The 19,167-nt window shown below is 53.0% G+C and overlaps 2 protein-coding genes across 3 annotated transcripts; both read right to left on the bottom strand.

The window, feature by feature from the left end:
- Positions 1–4,095: 4,095 nt before the first annotated feature.
- Hamp (hepcidin antimicrobial peptide) lies at positions 4,096–5,978 on the bottom strand. 2 transcript variants are annotated; one of them, XM_032893906.1, is made up of 3 exons: positions 5,793–5,978; positions 4,402–4,464; positions 4,096–4,316 (listed from the first exon to the last, which is right to left on the bottom strand). In XM_032893906.1, the coding sequence occupies exons 1-3, from the start codon at positions 5,877–5,879 to the stop codon at positions 4,212–4,214; spliced, it is 255 nt and encodes an 84-aa protein (XP_032749797.1). In that variant the 5' UTR covers positions 5,880–5,978; the 3' UTR covers positions 4,096–4,211. The 2 variants fall into 2 exon arrangements, with proteins under 2 accessions (XP_032749797.1, XP_032749799.1); XM_032893908.1 differs by having other exon boundaries at positions 4,144–4,316; positions 4,405–4,464.
- Positions 5,979–7,730: 1,752 nt separating this feature from the next.
- Usf2 (upstream transcription factor 2, c-fos interacting) lies at positions 7,731–18,828 on the bottom strand. Its single transcript, XM_032893905.1, has 10 exons — positions 18,209–18,828; positions 17,895–17,941; positions 17,662–17,780; positions 17,313–17,513; positions 16,858–17,008; positions 16,674–16,761; positions 16,290–16,348; positions 8,709–8,803; positions 8,496–8,624; positions 7,731–8,415 (listed from the first exon to the last, which is right to left on the bottom strand). Exons 1-10 carry the CDS (start codon positions 18,268–18,270, stop codon positions 8,326–8,328), a joined length of 1,041 nt encoding a protein of 346 aa, XP_032749796.1. The 5' UTR covers positions 18,271–18,828; the 3' UTR covers positions 7,731–8,325.
- Between the last annotated feature and the right edge of the window lie 339 nt (positions 18,829–19,167).

Here is a 19,167-nt window from a genome sequence, read left to right as displayed (position 1 = left end):
CCGAGGCCTTCTCCTTCATGCACGTGGCAGATACTCACACAAACGCACATGGGTATAAAAAATGAAAAATAAACCTTATAAAAAGCAAGCCAAGCCTGGCAGTTACAGGCCTTTAATTCCAACAGTCAATAGGTGCAGGCGGTGGGGATCAATAAAAAAAAATTTTTTTTTTGGTTCTTTTTTTCAGAGCTGGGGACCGAACCCAGGGCCTTGCGCTTCCTAGGCAAGTGCCAATAAAAATTTGAAACCAACCTGGTATATATAGCGAGTTCCAGGCCAGCCAGGGATACATCCTGAGACTTTTTCTCAGAACCAACGATTTCTAAGCCTCGCCTGCCTAGTGAATGGGAATCTCCAGGGAGGGACTCAGCAGTATAGTTTTGATTACGTTTGTATAAGATCCACTCTTGACTCGCACCAAAGTTGTTGTCTTGGTTTTGTTTCTTTGTTTCAAGACAGGGTTTCCCTGTACAGCGCTGGCCTGGCGGGCCTGGAACTCACTCTGTAGACCATGCTGACCTGGAACTCTGAGATCACCTATCTCTGTCTCCCGAAAGGTGTGTGCCACCACCACTCTGGCTCGAACACCAAAATTGTAATCCCTCTGCTTCACATCTAGCGTTCTAGGACCTTCTGGAGAACTGCGTCCAAGAGTGAGAAAGGAACATTGTAGCTCTTCCGTGGGATCAATAGTGCTGTACGGTGGTCACTTCTGCTCATGTAACAGAAAACCCCAGAGAACAGCAAACCAGAGAATGCCTGTTTTAGCTTATGGTTTCAAAGGTTCCTGTGAATGGTCGGTTGCCACCATCAATCACAGACCACCTTCCAGCAACCTTCAAGTCACGCCCCCACTGACCTGCTTCCTTTTTATTTTATGTTTATTTTTGAGACACTGAGGAAGATGGTTTATTGTGCACGAGCTACACTCGGCACAAGTGAGAACAGAACTAGTTGAGAATGCTGCAGGCACAGGCCAGCGGGCCAGCGGGACTGTTTCAGTTGTGAGGAAGGCGGTCAGTCTCTCGGGTGATCTTAGAAAGCGCGATGGCGATGTCCCAGATCTACTGAGACTATTACCAACAGTAGCACAGGGTCCAACAACTCGAACCAGCCCTTGCCCCCGCAGCATCCTGACTCAGCATCCCTTACCTCTGCTCCTCAGCCTTCGAGGGTGCACAAGCCAAGGTCCCTCCACCTCCTCATCTTTCTTCTCCTGCACTTCAGCCTGCACATTCGCTTGTTCCTCCACTTCCCCGTCTTGGCAGAGGAGTTTCAAGGAAGATGGCTTCAGACCCCCCGGAGGTGGAGTTAGAGGTGGCTGGAACACCCTGACCTGGATGCTGGAAGCCAAACTCCAGACCTCTGCAAGAACAGCACATGCTCTTAACCGCCCCGTCGTTTCTCCAGCTCCGAAGTCTACTAGCACCTTCCAGGACAGCTGGGGCTACAGTGAAACTGTGACAGAGACCTTGCCTCTCCCCTGACGATACTGATTGTTTATGTTTAGGGAGCATTTGTCAGTTTTCAAAACCTACATTCTTCTCCTTGACTGAGTTCAACAGGAAGAAGCACCAGTACTGTGGGGAGCCAAGCCCTGTGTCTTCATTCAAGGACCACCAAACTAGCTTCTGCCTTGTCTCCTACAGCAACCAGGCTGTTTGAGTCTTAAGAAAAAGGGCCTTTCAGTGGGTTGAGCAAACTCCAAATCTAGGTAATATGGTGACCCGAATTCACCCAGGGGTGACTGGCTTCTATCGACCACCTTCATTCTGAAATACTCAAGTCACATTCCAAAACTGTAGGTGAGGGGAGAGAGACTTCAGGAGAGTATGAAAGAACAAGCCAGGGGGCGGAGCAAGCCGGGGGGCGGAGCAAGCCAGGGGCGGAGCTTTTCTTGAGCTCAGATGTTTTCCAGAACACGTGCTATGGTGTGTGTGTGTGTGTGTGTGTGTGTGTGTGTGTGTGTGTGTGTGTGTGGTAAAAATCAGGGGCTATGACGTCATTGTCAGCGTGGGGGAGGGTTTGCTTCTGCCATACTGAGTATGCTCCTTGTCCCTGGAATCAACTCTATCAGCCTTGTGATCAGCGCCTCTGGTTTTGCAGTGTCCCATCAAGCCTGTGCTTGTTACATTAAACAAAGTAAAACCAACAAGAGAGACCAGAGTGCCCTTGAATCCAAGTTTCAAGGTTGTAAAATAGTAGGCGTGGGTGGGGTGAGGGGGGTGGGGTGATGGGGTGGGGTGGCCGTCCTTTTTAGCTTCCTCTGATGGCCAGCCTCTTACAGTCTCTGATGAAAGGTTGTGGTGGGTGAGGTTGTTGCTGGCTTCTAGTTTGGCTAAGTTTGTCCTACAGATGGACTTTTTAAGTTCTAGTTGGCCCGAGGCAGGAGGATTGCAGCAAGATTTTTTTTTTTTTTTTTTTTTTTTTTTTTGGAGCTGGGGACCGAACCCAGGGCCTTGCACTTGCTAGGCAAGCGCTCTACCACTGAGCTAAATCCCCAACCCTGCAGCAAGTTTTTAAAAGCTAATTTAGGCTACATAGTGAATTCTAGTATAACCTGAGCTACATATAGAGGGAGACCCTGTCTCAAACATAAATCGGGAATAAAGATACAGGAATAAAGACAGTAGAGCTGTTGCTAGAAATCACGAGGCCCTGCGTGTGCATCACCACATTGCATGAAATTGAGCTTATAATCCCAGAATTCAGGAGGTGGAGACAGGAGGATCAGAAGTTCAAGGTCATTCTTGGCTACTTAGAGAGTGCAAGTCCAGGTTAGACTACATAAAACCCTGTCTCCAATAAACAAACAAACAAACAAACAAATGTCTGTCTCTTGGCTCAGGTAATCAATCTATCAGTTGGGTAAGTATCAGGCTGTTCTATGTGAGGCCTGTGTTTGATAACCCAGTCCTGGGGAAGAGGAGGGCACTTGATGAAAGAACTTGTTATTGTTATTGCTACTCTACCATACCCGGCTTAGCTGCCAATATTTAAAGTATTAGTATATCTTACAAAAAAGCTTTCCAGTCAGATGTCCTTCTCTGCATGCCTCTGGACATAGCTGCCAGCTCCCAGGGCACCATATGTTTAGACTATTGTTTCCCTTCCAGGATCCAAGAGAGGCCAAGTGACCAATGTCCGTCATCATCATCATCGGGGCTGTTGAAATCGTACAAGCTGGGATGATAGTGAGTTTTGACTCACGTATCTGTGTCCCTACTAAAAGTAGAACGATCAGGCTGGAAGGATGGCTCAGTGGGTAAAGTACTTGTTGTGCAAGCTGAGTGCTGTCACCCGCATTACAGGCTGGTGTGACAGAGACAGGTGGACCCTAGAGACCTGAGAGACCTGCTGCTCGGACAGTTTATAGGAAATCAGTGAGCTCCAGATCCAGTGAGAGACCCTGTCTCCAACAACAACAACAACAACAACAACAACAACAAAAAAAGAAACAGAGAAAGGAGAGAGAGAGAGAGAGAGAGAGAGAGAGAGAGAGAGAGAGAGAGAGAGAGAGAGAGAGAGAGAAAAAAAAAAAAAAAAAAAAAGAAAAGAAAAAGAACGACTGACTGGATATGGTAGATACCACACACACCTTTAATCCCAAGACCCAGGAGACAGAGGCAGGAAATTTCTGTGAGTTTGACAAAGCAAGTTTCATACCAGTTGGGGATGTTTTGGTTGTTACATATGCTCACAATCAACACACACACACATACACACACACACGCCGCACACTTTAAACATTTTTTTTTTCGGAGCTGGGGACCGAACCCAGGGCCTTGTGTTTGCTAGGCAAGCGCTCTACCACTGAGCTAAATCCCCAACCCACAATTTTTTTTTTTTTAAGAAAAAAGAAAAAGTCTGAGGAAAGTCTTTTCAACTCTTTTCCTGGGTTGCAACATCCCGATCTTTTGAAGTAGGAAACAAAATGAGGAACAGACAAGAAATGCTTCACTCAGCTCTCTAGCAGCCTCAATGTACAGAAACCTGTACATCCCACCTACTGCTTGTCCCTGGGTGACAGGGCTTGCAACAAGTCCGTATCTTTGGCAAGGGGTTGGGGGAAGCTAAAAAACCCAGATACCAGAGTTTGAAAATAAAATCATCATTTTTATTTCAAGGTTATTGCTGGGGTAGGACAGGAATAAATAATGGGGTGGAGGGGAGGCAGGGTGTTGAGAGGTCAGGACACGGCTCTTGGCTCTCTATGTTATGCAACAGATACCACAGGCGGAATTCTTACAGCATTTACAGCAGAAGAGGCATATGGGGAAGTTGGTGTCTCGCTTCCTTCGCTTCAGCATCAGCAGCTGTGGAAAGAGAGAGAGGGGTAAGCAGCCTCGCTTGGGCACAGGAGAGGCTGGATCAGGGAGAGAAGGTCCCAGATGCTCTTACCGCACTGTTGTCAGTCTTGCTTTCTGCCCCATGCCAAGGCTGCAGAGCTGTAGTCTGTCTCGTCTGTGAAAGCAGAAGACGTGTTGAGTATTGCGGAGTCCCCAGAATAGCTTTCTGACTCTGCCTGCTTCTTCCCCAGGGACTTAGGGACCCGTGTTGAGATGGAACTCCTAGAAGGGACCCTACTGCCCTGTCTTCTCCCACCATTCTTTGGATGTTCCATTTCCTAAGAGCATCCACTTTCTTTGTACTCTGCTGAACACTCCCAACAGGTTTCCCTGCATCTTAGCTCTTATAACCAGGTCACCACATAGCACACTGACTTAGAGCACCATCAGGTGGAGTGTGGCTTTCCCTCCGGACTCTGAGCAATCCGAGGACAGAGCGTCATCGGAACAGCTGTCCACAAAGCTTGGCACAGCAGAAACTTTACGGCTCTTTCTTTACTTCCAACACCGGCTCCACTTATCAGATTACGGTCCTCAGGGGTCTTGTGATTGCCTTGACCACCCACTCTGCTGTCTCAGCTCCAAGGCACAAATCTAGTATCTTTTTGCTGCCCCCCCCCTTTTTTTTAACACAGCCAAGGTTGGCAATGAACTCGCTGTATAGCCAGGAGAGCCGGGGGTGACTGTGAACCCCGGATCCTCCCGACCCCACCTTTGGAGTGCCCACACCAAACTCGGACCTGTACTATTTTCTGTTTTCTTTCTTATTTTATGTGTGAGTGTTTTGCCTGCATATATGTATGCGTACCATATGCATGCCTAGTGCTGAATGAGCATCTAGGTCAGATGGCATCAGCTACTCTGGAACTAGTTGAGGATGGTTGTGAGCCACCATAGGGGTGCCAGGAACTGCCTAGATCCTCTGCACAAGCATGAAGGGTTCTTTTTTTTTTTTTTTTTTTTTTTTTTTTTGGTTTTTTTTTTTTGGTTCTTTTTTTGAGCTGGGGACCGAACCCAGGGCCTTGGCGCTTCCCTAGGCAAGCGCTCTACCACTGAGCTAAATCCCCAACCCCGCATGAAGGGTTCTTAATGGCTAGCCATCTCTCCAGCCCCTTCTCTATCATTTTCTTACAGAATACTTTGCCTGGCTGACAGCCTCTCAGCCTCACCTGTGGTCCTTTCTCATGAGTTGTTCTGCCCACTGTCGTCTACGCTATCCACAGTAAGTCTTTTGTCTGGCTCCCACCATGTTCCTCCTGTCCATTTTCCACAGTGGGATGAGAGTGATTCAGCGACCCCTGTGCAGCCTCTCAGCCCTTCCACTGAGGACCACCCTTGTCCTGCCAACAGCTGCCATCACGGCTGAGCCCTCCTAAATATTCAGTGCTGAGGAACCCCTGCTTCCCTGGGACCTGGCTCTCCCACCGCAGTGAGGGTGCTCACCTGTTGCCGGAGATAGGCACCGCTGCTCAGGCTGGCGAGGAGGAGAAGCAGGAGACAGGCAGCCTGGATCCGAGTGCTTAGTGCCATCTTGCCTTCTGTCCTGCTGTGTAGTCCAAGGACTTGAGCTGGTGTCTAGGAGCCAGTCCCAGTCCTTTTTATGGGACCAGTGGGAGGAGGGTCACCTGAGCCCCCTCCCTTTTGCCCTGACTCATTTCCAAGAAGATAGTGGCGCCAAACAGGCGGGAGAGATAAGCGGGAACAGAGTGACAGGGGACAGGGTTATGTCACTCTCAGCCAGCAGAGGTGCATTCAGAAGGTGGGGCAGAGCCATGGACAACAAGCCTCCAGCCAGCCACCTGTGACGTCACCCCATGGCTCTCAGAAAAATCCCCCTCTTTTACCCTAAACATTGATCGGTGACTGGAAGTATTGTGCCTCTCACCCCTTCAGTGTCCTCAGTATGGCTGTCACTCGCTGGGCACCTCAGAAGGACCCAGCAATGGGGAACATATATGCAGGGTGCATCCCAGCATGAGTTAGGCACCGTGGCCAAGGGATTGGACAGATGCCCAAGAGTTTGTGTCAGCCCCAACATGTGCTGTGGTGTCCAACATGAAGACCGTGAGGTAGCTGTCACATCAGAGTCACCTTCTGCCTATAGTGGCAGCAGTCATTCATAGCCGGAGCCAAGGCATTTCATAGGCCAGCATATGAACTAACGCATTGGCTTCACATGCCAGTGAGTGTACTGATTCTGGGTCTTTAATACCAGTGCCAACTCACTTTTGTGTCAACAGCTGGTGCTACTTGGCCTCTAAGTGGCTGCCTGCTTCCTCCTGGGCTCTATTAGTGTTTACGCTTAAAGCTGCCTTCCAGTCACTGACCGCAGGGGTCTGGCTCCATGATCATCCAGTCCTCAAATGCTGTCTCCCTCTAAGCACAGGCGACACAGTAGAGTGTGAGACTTGGCTTAGTAGGAGGCGACTGCCTATCACACAGCTCCAAGTGCAGTGGTATTATGCCAGAACCTCCCCGTGCCATGCTGGACTCCATACACCAGAGACTGGTACACAGGCCAGGCCAGGGCTTTTGTAGCTGGTTCTTGGGGTACTGCTAAAGCCTGTGTGCTGTGGTTTGGTTTCTATTACCTGGACTCCGTGGTGTACAAAGCGTTTACTCCACAGATAGACTATTGGATAGCATGCCAGAGTCACACAGGGCGCATCCGGAACCAACCCTGTCCAATTCCCAATCCTGGGAATGCTTCTACCCCTCGGCGGCTACTCACTGGGGCTTCTCATTTGTTCCACATGCTCCCTCAAAGGGGGCTTTAGGAACTGGTAAGGCCAAAGACAGGGTTCTCAAGACACAAGAGGCCAGCAAGATTGTGGCAAGGTACAAAGTACAACAAGGGGAAACTGAGAGGCAGGCAGGCCTAGACCTGCGACTGGGGAGCCAGTCTTTTGGGGACATGATGGTATTCCCTGACCGTCAGGCATCACTGTGGCCGCTCAGGACAGGTTTCATCATCAGCCAAGGGCAGGGGTCACAGCCCAGGCGCCAGAGCTACAGTTTGAGGCGACAGATTGCCGGGCCAAGCCTGGCTTTCTGGCCATCTGCCCTCTCTTGGGGGTGGGGTGGGGGGCTCAAGGCCAGGCCCCATCATTGGCTGGTGCAGAGGGGAGGGCTTCAGCCCCAGCGCCTAGGGATACTCACTAGCCCTGTTTTCAAGAAGCACTGACCTAGGAGACTCCAGCCTCCCCTCTGTCACCAGGGGGTATGTCCTTGACCCCAGCTCCCATACCCCTAATCTGCACCACAGGGCCTCAGCTAATTGGCTCAGCCATTGTCACAGAGCCACAGTATAACTGAAGCGTAGACCTGAAGAGGACCCTAGGACTCCTTCCCCACCCCATGCCCAACATGGACACACAGACAGACAAGGCGGGGCCACACTGGCCAGTTTATTGCAGTTAAATACCTCTCTATTTTTTGTCCATTTTCCATAAAGAAAATTAAAACACACACACACACACGCACACATACACACGCACACACGCGCATACACACACACATACACACCCACACACCCAGAGGGGAGCAGGGATCCAGAAACAAGAGGGGTGGGGGGCTTGGCCTCCCTGCATAGGTCCAGGCCCCAGGGAAGGCCCCCATCCCCAAAGCTCCCTCCTTCCCATAAGCACCCTGTCTCAATACCTCTAGAGACCAAGGAGGCAGCGGGCAGCGGGGCCTCTGTCCTCCTCCCTCGCTCCTCCCGATGAGCCCACTATAAGTGATGGGCTGGTGAGGGCCGAGAAGGGAGGCTGACGGACAGATGGGCAGGTGGACATCATTTCCGCATGGGGGAGGGTAGTGGGCAATGTATCAACAGAAATGCATTATGTCTCCTTGTTTTTGTTAAAAATCTACTATAAAAAAACGCAGCTTGGGGAGGGGCATCTCCCTCTCTGTGCTAAGGGCTGGGGGAGGGGCAGCAGAGGCCGGCAGCAGCTGAAGGGTGAGCCGGCGGGCATCACTGCCGGGTGCTCTCGCCCACCATTTCCAGGTTGTGCTGCTGCAGCTGGGCTCGAAGCAGGGCGTTCTCATTCTTCAGCTCCTCGATCTGCAGGCACCACAGGGGACACGGTAGCAGGGTTAGGCCTTGGCACACTGGGCCCCCTTGGACTCCAGGCCTGTACCCACCTGCTGCCTCAGGAGCTCATTGTCCATTTGCAGCCGCTCTGCTTCCTTGAAGGTCTCCTGCATACGCTGGTTGGTCTGGCGTAGCTCCCGGATGTAATCGCAAGCCTTGGACAGGATGCCCCCTTTACTCTGGAGTGTAGGGCAGACAAGAGTCAGGAGGAGGAGCAGCCCAGCTCTTAGCCTGACTTTCTGGAAGGGACTGGGGACACTCACCGCCCCTGTCTTGCTGTTGTCTGCATGACAATCTGGAATGATTTTTGAAAGCTGGACGATCCAGTTGTTGATCTTGTCCCTCCTTCTCCGCTCCACTACAGGACAGAAACAGTGACAACCATGGCTCTATGGACAGACTTATTGAAACTTGTATGGCATAGGATGCCCAGTCATGGCGCTAATGAGGACCTACAGCTGCTGTCTCCTCACGGACCACACTGCTTCACAAGGAGCAGAATCAGGTGCCAGCCCTTAAGTGCCAGGCTGTCAGGGCAGACCCACAAAGGCAGACGGACGGATGGCTGCACACTTGTTCCACTGCTTGCCTAGCTCACTCATGCACCCCCACAGCTCCTGTAACCCCTTTGTCTCATTCTCTGTGTGTCCACAGACTCTGCCCTCTGTAATTTGCTTTTCTCATTTTTTTTTTCTTTTTCTCCTTGGGAATAGTGTCTCATGTAGGCCAGGCTGGGCCCCTAACCATGTAGCTGAGGAGGGCTCTGCACTTCTGACCTGCTTGTCTCCATCCCCTAAGTGGCCACTAATATCTGGTTCTCCCCAGGGCTAGGACGGACGTCCACTCTACCAACAGAGCTCCATCCTGGCTCCTTTTCATCTTCACTGTGAAAATCTGACCATGGCTTGCCCGTGGTTGAAAATTCTCCTCCACAGCCTTAGCAAGCTACACTCTCCAGACAAGAGCTATGCCCCTGAGGCCTGGCCCTGGGGACCTCACCTCACCCGGGAATGTGAACGCCATACCCCGGAGGTCACACCTCCCACCGTTAGCTGAGTGACAACTGTGCAGTGGACAGCTGTGCCTTCCTCTGGCCTGCTGTATGCTCAGGAGGCCTGCCGGGAACCACCTGACTGGGAGCCAGTCTCACAGCTTGTTATGTAGCAAGCCTTCCCGCCCTTCATTGCCTCCCTGCACAGCACACCCCCAAATCTCATAGCCCTCCGCCTTCTTGTCAGGAGGGCTGAAGAGACCTGCTACATTTGTGGAGGGGAGCTGGGCCTAGAGTCTGACGGCTGTGGAAAACTGCAAGGGGGAGTTTCCTAACAAGGGCAATAAGAATGGAAAATGGGCAAAGCCTTAATCGAGAGGGCTAGGTGAGGGCAGTCCCCTTTCTCTTCAGACCTGACCTTGCACCTTGCTCAGGGGACCTCAGGGCCTGGGAACAGGTGGCATCTACTGCCTCTGCTTGGTCGGTCTACTGTCAGGTGCCTCCCAATTTGGCCTCAGTGACTTGTGACTTCATTTTCCAAAGCCGATTTTCCCACTCTACCCAGTCCTCTTCACAGCAATGATTCTTTCTGTGGCATCCTTCCAGTGCCCTGCCAAGAACTCAGCCATGCTGAATTCAGCAAGTGCTGGGATACGTCTCTACCAAGCTCAGGGCTCGCTCATGCACGTCACTGTCAGTGTGGCACAGTCTTCTGGGGACTTGGTGGAGGACAGTGGCAGCAAAGCTGAGTCTAGCCAGGGCCTAGAAGAAATCCACTGTGTTCCCTGGCGGACTGCTCTATCTCTAGGGTTCCACAGGGCTCACTAAGTATTCCCCCACCCTCCTACACTCCATTCGTCCAGAGCCGGGGCCCAGGCATGACCTTCCTCTGACGGGCACACCTCAACCCACCAGGCTAAGAAGGACAGATGTTCGTGGCAGAGCTCCTCAGGTGTACATTTAATTTTGTAAAATATAGAGGTGTGGGGCTGGGGTCCAGTGAACTCAATCCAGGCTCTGTGCTGGTTGGTGCTCATGATGCTACTGTGAAGTGATATTTGGGATTCTGAGAGAAGGGACCCCAGGTAGATGGAAAGTAGGATCAAGACACACAAAAGATAATAAATCACTTGTGATGTGTGTGTGTACGTAAGCTGTCCACAGCCTGTGTCCAGGTGGTAACATGGTTAGGTCCCTGGCTTGGAAAAACCATTAGGACATACTGGACTGGCAGAAGGCCAGTTAGACAACAGAAGCCCTGTGGTTAGAACACAGCACTTAAAACACTCTCCCAGCCGTGAATGGTGACACACACCTTTAATCCCAACACTCAGGAGACAGATGCAGGGCAGATAGCTCTCTGAGTTTGAGGCCAGTCTGGTCTACAGAGTGAGTTCTAAAATAGCCAAGGCTATAGAAAAAGACATGGTCTCAAAAAACAAACGAACAAACCAGCCAACCCCTCCAGCCAACCCCTCCACCCACCCCCATACCTCATAGCACGACCTGCCAGGACCAACGAAGAGTAGGACAAACACCCTGGGAGACATTAGCACACCTCTCCACCACCAAGAAAAGCAAGAAAGTAGGAGGCTACAACCCCCTAGCTATCTCAGCCAGCCTGCCTCCCTGCAGCACAGAGGTCCTTACACAGCAGCAGACACACATCCACCATGGTGCCTGTGGCACTCTCTCCAAGCTAATCCTCCCACAGTGCCCAGGTAAGTTCCATACCCTCAAATAACTGGAATCATCTCTGCGGTGCTCTGACTACAGAGAACTGAGAAACCAAAAATGAGATCCGAAGCCCTACAACAGGCCTGCAAATAGGGCAACATGCTTCCTGAACAATCTAGGGTCAAAGAGAAAATCATACAACTGGAAAATATTTTGACATAAGTGACAATAAAAACATTTGCCCAACCTCATGAAACTGAAAAGCTTCTGTAAGGCAAAGAAAGCACTGTGAACTGGACAACGCAGTACAGACTGGGAAGAACCTTCACCAGCTCCATACCTGACAGACAGAAACAACTCAGAAATTAGACCCAACGAACCAAACAACCCAATTATAAAATGAGGTACAGAGCTAAACAGAGGGTTCTCAACAGAGGAATCTTGAATGGCTGAGAAGCACTTAAAGAAATGCTCAAAATCCTTAGTCATCAGAGAAATGCAAATCAAAATGACCCTTAGATTCCACCTTATACTGGTCAGAATGGTTAAAACCAAATACTCAAGGGATAGCTCATGCTGGCAAGGATGTGGAGCAAGGGGAATGAACACCCTCCACTGCTGGTGGGAGTGCAAACATGTACAGCCACTTCGGAAATCAATTTAGTAGTTCCTAAGAAAACTGGGAATAGTTCTACCTCAAAGCCCAGACATAGCACTCCTGGGCATATACCCAGAAGATGCCCCGCTATACCACAGGGACACTTGCTCAGTTACGCTCACAGAGGCTTTATTTGTGCTAGCCAGACACTGGAAACAACCTAGATGCCCCTGAACTGAAGAATGGATAAAGTAAACGTAGCACCTCTACACAATGGAGCTACTGAAAACAAAGACATGGTGAATTCTGCAAACAATGGATGGAACTTGAGAACATCGTCCTGAGTGAGGTACCCGAGTCAGAAAGACATGCATGGTGTGTACTCACTAAGAAGTGGACATTAGCCATAAAGTGTAGGACCCACAGACCAGAACAAACTGGGTAATAAGGAGGTCCCGTGGGAAGATACACGAATCTCACTCAGAAGGGGAAATCAAAGAGTCAGTGGAGGTGGGTGGAGAGAGGGAACTGGGTAGGAGAGGGGGCAAGGAGGTGGTCAGGTGTGGGGAGAGGCATGGGCAGGGGAGGGCTGAGAGGGAGAATGGAAATTGTCGGGAGAATATAGGGAATCTATGGGGGTGACTCTAGTTGACATTCCTGAGAGGGACAGAGACTAAAGGGTCACTTCCTGTAGCCAGGCAGGTCTTCCAGAGGAGGGAGGGGGACATCAATCTACCTACAAAACCTTTAACCCAAAATCTGTCTTGTTTACGAGATGTGCAGATATAGAGATGGGCAGAGACTGAGGGGACGGACAACCAATGACTGCCCCACCTTGAGACCCATCTCATCTGAGAGGGCCACCCGCTAACACTATTAATGATGCTCTAGCGAAACTGTCTTCTGAGAGGCTCCATCCAACAGTGGACGGAGGCAGATGCGGACACCCAGGCAAACGTAAGGTGGAGCTTGGGGAGTCTTGTGGGAAACTGGAGGATAGAAGTGAGCAGGTCGGAGGTGTCAAGGACACCACAAGACCCAGAGTCAACTGACACAAGACCATGGGAGTTCAGAGCCTGGGCTATCCACTAGGGAGCATGGGCCTAGACCCCCTACACACTTATGGCAAATGTGCAATTTGGTCTTCATGTGGGTCCTCTAACAAGTGTGCAAGTATGTGTGTGTGTGTGTGTGTGTGTTTTGATCTCTGTTCCCTTTCATTCGGTCCCTTCTCCCTACCTGCACTGTTTGGTTGTGCCTCAGTGAGAGAGAATGTACTTAGTCCTTCTGGGACTAGATGCATCAGGGTGGGTAGTACCCAAGGAGGGGGCAATGTGTGTGTGTGGGGATCTGCAAAAGGGGATCTGGGAGGAGAGGGAGGGGGACTGTGGCCTAGATGTAAAATGAATAAAAATAAATTATTACAAGAAAAAAAGAGAGAGTCGATTTAGAAAAACAACCGAAAAGCAAAAAACAAAACAGAACAAAAGAACCTGTTTGTCCAAATGGGCCAGAAGTCTACAGGCGAAGTCTGTAGCTATAGGCTTGCATCAGGAAAAGGTTTGTTTGTTTTTTAAGGCAGGCTCTTACTATGCAGTCCAGCTGGATTCTGCCCCAGCCTCACCAGTGCTGAGATTACAAGAATATATCACCATATCCAGCTTTTACAGGAAATATTTGGGTATCCCAGCTACTAGGGAGCCGGAGGCAGGAGGCTTCCAAGTACAAGATGAGCCTGGACAAACGGGAGACCCTAGGGATGCAGCTGCTGGCAGAGCACTTTCTTAGCATGCTCCAGGCCCTAGGCTGTAGTCCCAGTGCCTTGTAACAAAGAACTCAAACCAAACCAAACCCCCAAGCACCACCATAAATAAGAGCCCAAGTAGGACTCTAGTACAGGAACATCAGTAAAATAGAAAGAGCTATCTAGCCCAGCATTTAAAGTCAGAAGTCACAGAAAGACCTGCATTTCTACCACCATTAACGACAGGCTCCCCATAGTCCCTTAATACAAATATGCACAGCTTCCTCGGGCCTCTGCTGTCACCCTCTGGATCCCATCCCCACTCCCACCCCCTGCAGAAAAGCCAGAGGGGCAAACAGAAAGAGAAGTCAGTGGAAACTCTTCTTAGCACAGAGTCCTGGAAAGGCAAGGGTAGACAGAGCTCCGGAAGCCGCCCGACTCAGTTTTTGGCAGCGAAGCCTCAGGGCCTCTCAGGAAGGCAGACAGTGTTCTGCAAGGGCAACATAGGTATCAGAAGTCTTACAGGCAGCCAAACACGGGAGACTTTAGGTGGCAATTTCAGATGCCCAAGGAGTAGAAACTGCATCTTTCGGTCTGGGCCAAGCCCTAGGAGGATGGGAAGAGGCAACCACCTTTCTGGATAAAAGAAATAAGAGATTCTGGGGCTGGGCTGTGGCAACTAGAGCTTCGGTGCACCTCTGCCAGTGCTTACTAGTAAATGGAAAGGAACTCACTCAGGCTTAGGCCTTAAGAAATGCCCATGAATGCTGCTTCCCAGTTCTCTGTAAAGACAGCCCAGGGACCTCTCCTATGACCCCCAGGGCTCAGCCTGGAGAGCCTGTTAATACCAGGTTGTTGTAGGAGTGGGAGGGGAGGGACAAACAAAGAGGGTAGAAGAGTAGGAGAGAACAGGAGAAGGAGGGGGAGGGAGAGGAGGAGGAAGAAGAAGAGGAAGAGGAGGATGAAGAGGAAGATGAAGAGGACGAGGAGGAGATGAGGTTAACAACCACAGCAGATGTTTGGAGTTCAGACAGGAAAGAAAGCCAGCAGATTTGGCAATGAGGTTGTCACAGGTGACCTTCAGTGGAGACAGTCTGGTAGGCTAGACTGCCAAGCCACGAAGAGGACAGACAGATGGTGGTTCAAACCTTCTACAGGTTAAAAACCAGAGGCTGGATGAAGGGATGAGGTTATGAAAAGCACTTGTTGGGGGGATGAAAAACAATCCAGGGTGAGGCACAGTGACTGCTCTCATCCCCACTGTAGGCTGCCTCAGCCTAAGGCTGGCGTTAAGGCTGGGGCCTTTCGAACACTGTGGGTTGTGTTACTATCTCTTTACATTCGACAACACAGGTGCAGACTGACATCCAGACGAGGTTGGGTAGAGGAACTGTAAGAGGCTGAGACCATCAAATTTCCCCAAATCACAACCAAAACAACACCAGCTCCAGTTTACCCCTTTCCTTCACAGCCACCTGACCTAGGTATTAGGTCTCAACCTAGCAGCTCCCGATTCCGGCTCCCTGTGCCCATCCTCTGAATCCCAACACTTCAGACCAGGGCTCTCCCTTCTCAGACGTTCTCTCTAACACAGGACTTCTTGGGTTTTGGTTTTTCATCATCTTATCATTCTTCGTCCACACACAGACCCCATGATGGTTTCCTGTGATCAGACTACAACCCCAGGAAGACCAATTAGGGAAGAGCTCCTAGAGACCCTGTGTGAACCAGCCTGGTAGGTTTCCCTCAGCACTGAGACCTTCCTCTTTCCCTTCCCCATTCTGTTCTTCCTCAAACTTAAAGTGTCTGTGTCTGCACTGGGCCTAGACAATTATCTGTGCTTATCAGATTCCCGAGAGGCCTGCGAGCGTGTGTTGACAACTCTGCTTCACTCACTCAGCTTCCTCTCATCCAGTGCCCCGGCATGCTGAGGGCACATGGCGACTGTGTGCAGACTGTCTCATGCTGGTCTCCAATGTGAGGTCCAGACGGAGGCTGGCATGGGTATGTACTTATTGGCTGAAAGCCTGAACTTGCCACTTAGAACAGCAGTGCCCCCCACCCCATTTAAATCAAAGCACCCCCAAGTCTTAGGGTTTTGCCTGGACACCTGAGGCCTTCGCCCTGGCTCATTCTTAAAGAAAGTGCACAGAAGTTTAGCAACAAGCAAACGGTACCCTTAAAAGAACTTGACTCTCTTCGGCCTGTGTGTCCCTCTACTTGCCAGGCTCCCAGAAAAATCTTCCTGGGGAGACCTCACTTCAGCATTTTAGCAATCCCTCAAGTCACAAGCTGTCCTTCAGTAGCAACTCTGACTCTCTAGGTCAGGCTGCAGACTTGGCACAGGGCCTGTGCTGTGTTGGCCCGGGACCCAGGGTCAGTAAATATTTGTTGAGTGATGGTTGTTTGGGTATCAGAACTACCTTACCCTGAGTGCTGCTATGTGCTTAGCAGTGGTGACTAATCAAGGCTGGGAGACCAAGGAATGGCACTAAAAGACAGGACCTCAGTGGGGAACATGTAGCTTCCAGGAACGGAAGTACCCTCTTGTTTCAGCTAGCCAGAGGATGCCCAGCTACAGACGGAGGACGAATGAGGTCAAAACCCACGTGCAGATTTGGGGTCTGCCTCTTCAAGAGGATGGCCGACAAATTAAAATCACAGGCTGGGCAAGATGAACTGTCTGGCCAAACCCAATCCACACCTTCCATCTTTCCTAACACCTTGCTGCCTTTCACCCATCAGCACTGACCTACCAACTCAGCACGCACCACTCCAGCATCTGGACACGCCGGGCAATGGGCTCAAAGCACCCAGGAGCGCTCCATCCTTACCTTCATTGTGCTGAGCTCTTCTTCTCTCATCTCGAGGAGTTCTGGTTCCATCAATTTTCCTAAAACAGAAGGGGAAATGACAGCATTTACCAAGCTATCAGACGTGACAAGCACCTTTGATTTTAGGGTACGGGGGATCAAACCCAGGGCTTTGCAAAATGCTAGGTAAGTGCTCCACCACTGAGTTAGCTCTCCATCCCTTCCATTTTCTTTGCAAAGAAAATCCCCGTGAAAAGAGGGAGTAAATAGATTAAAAAAAAAACAAACAAACTGATACTTCAGAAGCAAAAGCTAACAGAATCCGTACCCCACGCCTGCTGTACACTGACCAGCGCAGCAAACCCTCCCTACCCTCTGCCTCCCAACAATGGGCTTGGCACATACGGAGAATAGGGGTGTGTCCGGGGTGCAATTGTCCTCTGTGTTCCTGTCTGAAGCACATCCTGGGGTGTCATCATGACATAGAACTGGCCTGTAGGAAATGTGCAGTAGACATCAGTAACAGGTCAAGTTGGAACTGCCTAAGTGGTTTCCCTAGCTTTACCCTCAGAACCCTTCCTCCCCTTACCTCCGGCCTGTAGGCTCTGGTCTGTAGTTTGAACAGACACAGCTGTGGTATCGCCGACACTGGATGCTGGAAAATAAGCAAACCGTGCCTCCCCGCTGACAGCTTCGGCCGCTGGGCTGCCACCATTGCTGAATGGATTTTGAATTACAGCCTAGGGAGGAGTACACATAGGCCACCCTTAGCCACCCCTGCTCTCCCACCTTAGTTATTGGTATCAGTGCTTGTTTACTATATTGTGTGTGTGGAATTCAACTAATATTAGCTCTACTCTTTTCTCTAAGAAGTTTTTCCTGTTTTACAAAGTAATTCCAAAAGACCTATCCAACGCCTGTGCAAAACTTTGACCAGACTTTACACAGCCCGCTGGCCCAGAGAACATCATTTGTGTGTCATATACCCCACCCCCTGGGCCTTCCCCCTCCCCAGCCCCTCCCTGTAAGTTGTGGGCCACCTACCAGCGGGAAGGGTGCTGCGGGACCTGTGGGTACAGAGGCAGCGGCAGGGCCGGGGCGCTGGGCTGCCCCGTCCACACCCACCTGGGTCACAGCCTGCTGCCCCCCCGCGAAGGCAGCGGTGGACACGACGCTGACGGCGCCAGCCGCGTCGCCCTGGCCGTCCAGCTGACCATCAGTCACCTGGACTACGCGGTATGTCACCTGCAGGGGGCGGCAGAGCGACGAGACCGACGCTGGGGCCCGGGTGGGGGACAGGTCGGAGCCTCTCCCTGTCCCGCTGCACGCGTCTGCCCTCCCTCAGCTCGCCCCGGCGCTGGCCCTCCGGGCTCCCGGCCCACGGCCGCCTCACCTGGCCTCCATTACTCTCTGTGCGGAACTGGTACTGGATATTATGGTCGCCGAACGCCGCCTGCTGGACGCTGGCGATGGCCACCGCCGTCTGCTCCTCAGCCCCCGGGCCGTCCCCGCCTGTCGGGGCAGCAGGGCAGAGGGCACGCTCAGTGGGCGCGCGGGGCTTCCCGGTGTCCCCGGCCTGCAACCCCGGCGCGGGCCGCAGCCCCCGTGGCCCCCGCAAACACTCACCTTCCTGCAGCTCAACGCCCTCCTCGGCCTCGGGTCCCTTGTCGTGGCTGCGGGGGCACACGAGGGGCAGGGCCCGGGGTCAGCGAGGCCCGCACCCCTCGCCGGGACGCAGTGGCCCGCCGCCCGCCCTCCAGGCCCGGCCCCCGCCAGGGTCAGCACTACTGCCGAGCTCCGGCCGCCCTGATCCCCTCCCCGCGGCCTCCATTTTGAGCCGGGCCCAGAGGCCGCTCGGGATCATGGCGGCCCCCGCGCGCGGGGCTTGAGGGGCCGGGGCCCAGGGCGCGCGGAGGGGCGCGAGCTGTCGGCGCGCTTACCTGGCGGCGGCAGCAGCGGTGGCCGAGGAAGCGGGATCCAGACCCGGGTCCAGCATGTCCATGGGGGGCGGGGGAGGAGGGAGGGAGGGGAGGGGGCGGGCGGCCGGGGGGGCCCGAGCCCGGCGCTCACGCCGCGCGGCAGGAGGGGACGGAGGAGACACGGGAGCCGCTCGCGCTGATCACGGGGACAAACAGTGGGGTCATGTGAGGAGGAGATGCCGCCGCCGCCGCCGCCGCCGCCGCCGCCGCCGCTACTCCTGCAGCTGCCGCCTCCTCCTGCCGCCTCCGCCCGCCGCCGGCTCCGGGCGGCGCGAGGCTCCGGCCACAGCTCAGCTGCCCCCCGCCCGCCCGCCGGCTCGCCGCCCCGCCGCCCCGCCGCACGCGGCCTGGGGCCTGCTTCCCTGAGCGCTCGCCGCCGCCGCCGCCGCGACTTGAGCTTTTTTTTTTTTTTTTTTTTTAACTCGGCCCTGCCCGGATGGCGGCCGCCCTGTTGCCCAGATCCTCGGCTCTCGCGTCCGCCGCCCGGCCTGGCCCGGTCCGGCGGCGGATCGTGGCTGCAGCTGCCGCCGCTTTCTATCACCCCCCCCCCTTCTCTTTTTTTTCTTTTTTTTTCCTCCTTTACTGGAGCTGCGCGCGCGCGGTGGCGGCGACGGCGCGATCCCGGGGCGGGCGCGCGCGCGGGGGGGGGGGAGGGGAGGCCCCGGGAACGCGCGCGCTGTCTGTCTTTGGTGGCGGCCGGGCGCGCACGCGCACAGGCCCGGGGACTCTACGAGGGACCACCGCGGGCTGGAACGCAGGCCGGGCTGGAACGCCCGGCAACACGGACGCGGGGCTCAGATCGCCGGGGCACAGGGTTTGAAGACTAAAGTAGGTCTAGAGGAGCCGGGAGGATGGGGAACGGGGCCGCGCACTCGCGCGCCGCGCTCCCGAGGACGCGGGGCGCATGCGCACGTCGGGGC

Source organism: Rattus rattus, chromosome 2 (genome assembly GCF_011064425.1).
Source record: "Rattus rattus isolate New Zealand chromosome 2, Rrattus_CSIRO_v1, whole genome shotgun sequence".
Taxonomy (NCBI): Eukaryota; Metazoa; Chordata; class Mammalia; order Rodentia; family Muridae; genus Rattus; species Rattus rattus.
Note: the sequence above shows the minus strand (reverse complement) of the source record. Positions and strands in the feature narration are given on the sequence as shown.

Excerpts from the sequence above, each read along its gene's own strand:
- Hamp (XM_032893906.1), bottom strand. The coding sequence starts at position 5,879 with ATGGCACTAAGCACTCGGATCCAGGCTGCCTGTCTCCTGCTTCTCCTC. Across the intron at positions 4,465-5,792 it reads GTGCCTATCTCCGGCAACAG|ACGAGACAGACTACAGCTCT; the intron begins GTGAGCACCCTC and ends CTGCTTTCACAG. Across the intron at positions 4,317-4,401 it reads GCAAGACTGACAACAGTGCG|CTGCTGATGCTGAAGCGAAG; the intron begins GTAAGAGCATCT and ends CTCTTTCCACAG.
- Usf2 (XM_032893905.1), bottom strand. The coding sequence starts at position 18,270 with ATGGACATGCTGGACCCGGGTCTGGATCCCGCTTCCTCGGCCACCGCT. Across the intron at positions 17,942-18,208 it reads ACCGCTGCTGCCGCCGCCAG|CCACGACAAGGGACCCGAGG; the intron begins GTAAGCGCGCCG and ends GTGCCCCCGCAG. Across the intron at positions 17,514-17,661 it reads CAGAGAGTAATGGAGGCCAG|GTGACATACCGCGTAGTCCA; the intron begins GTGAGGCGGCCG and ends CGCCCCCTGCAG.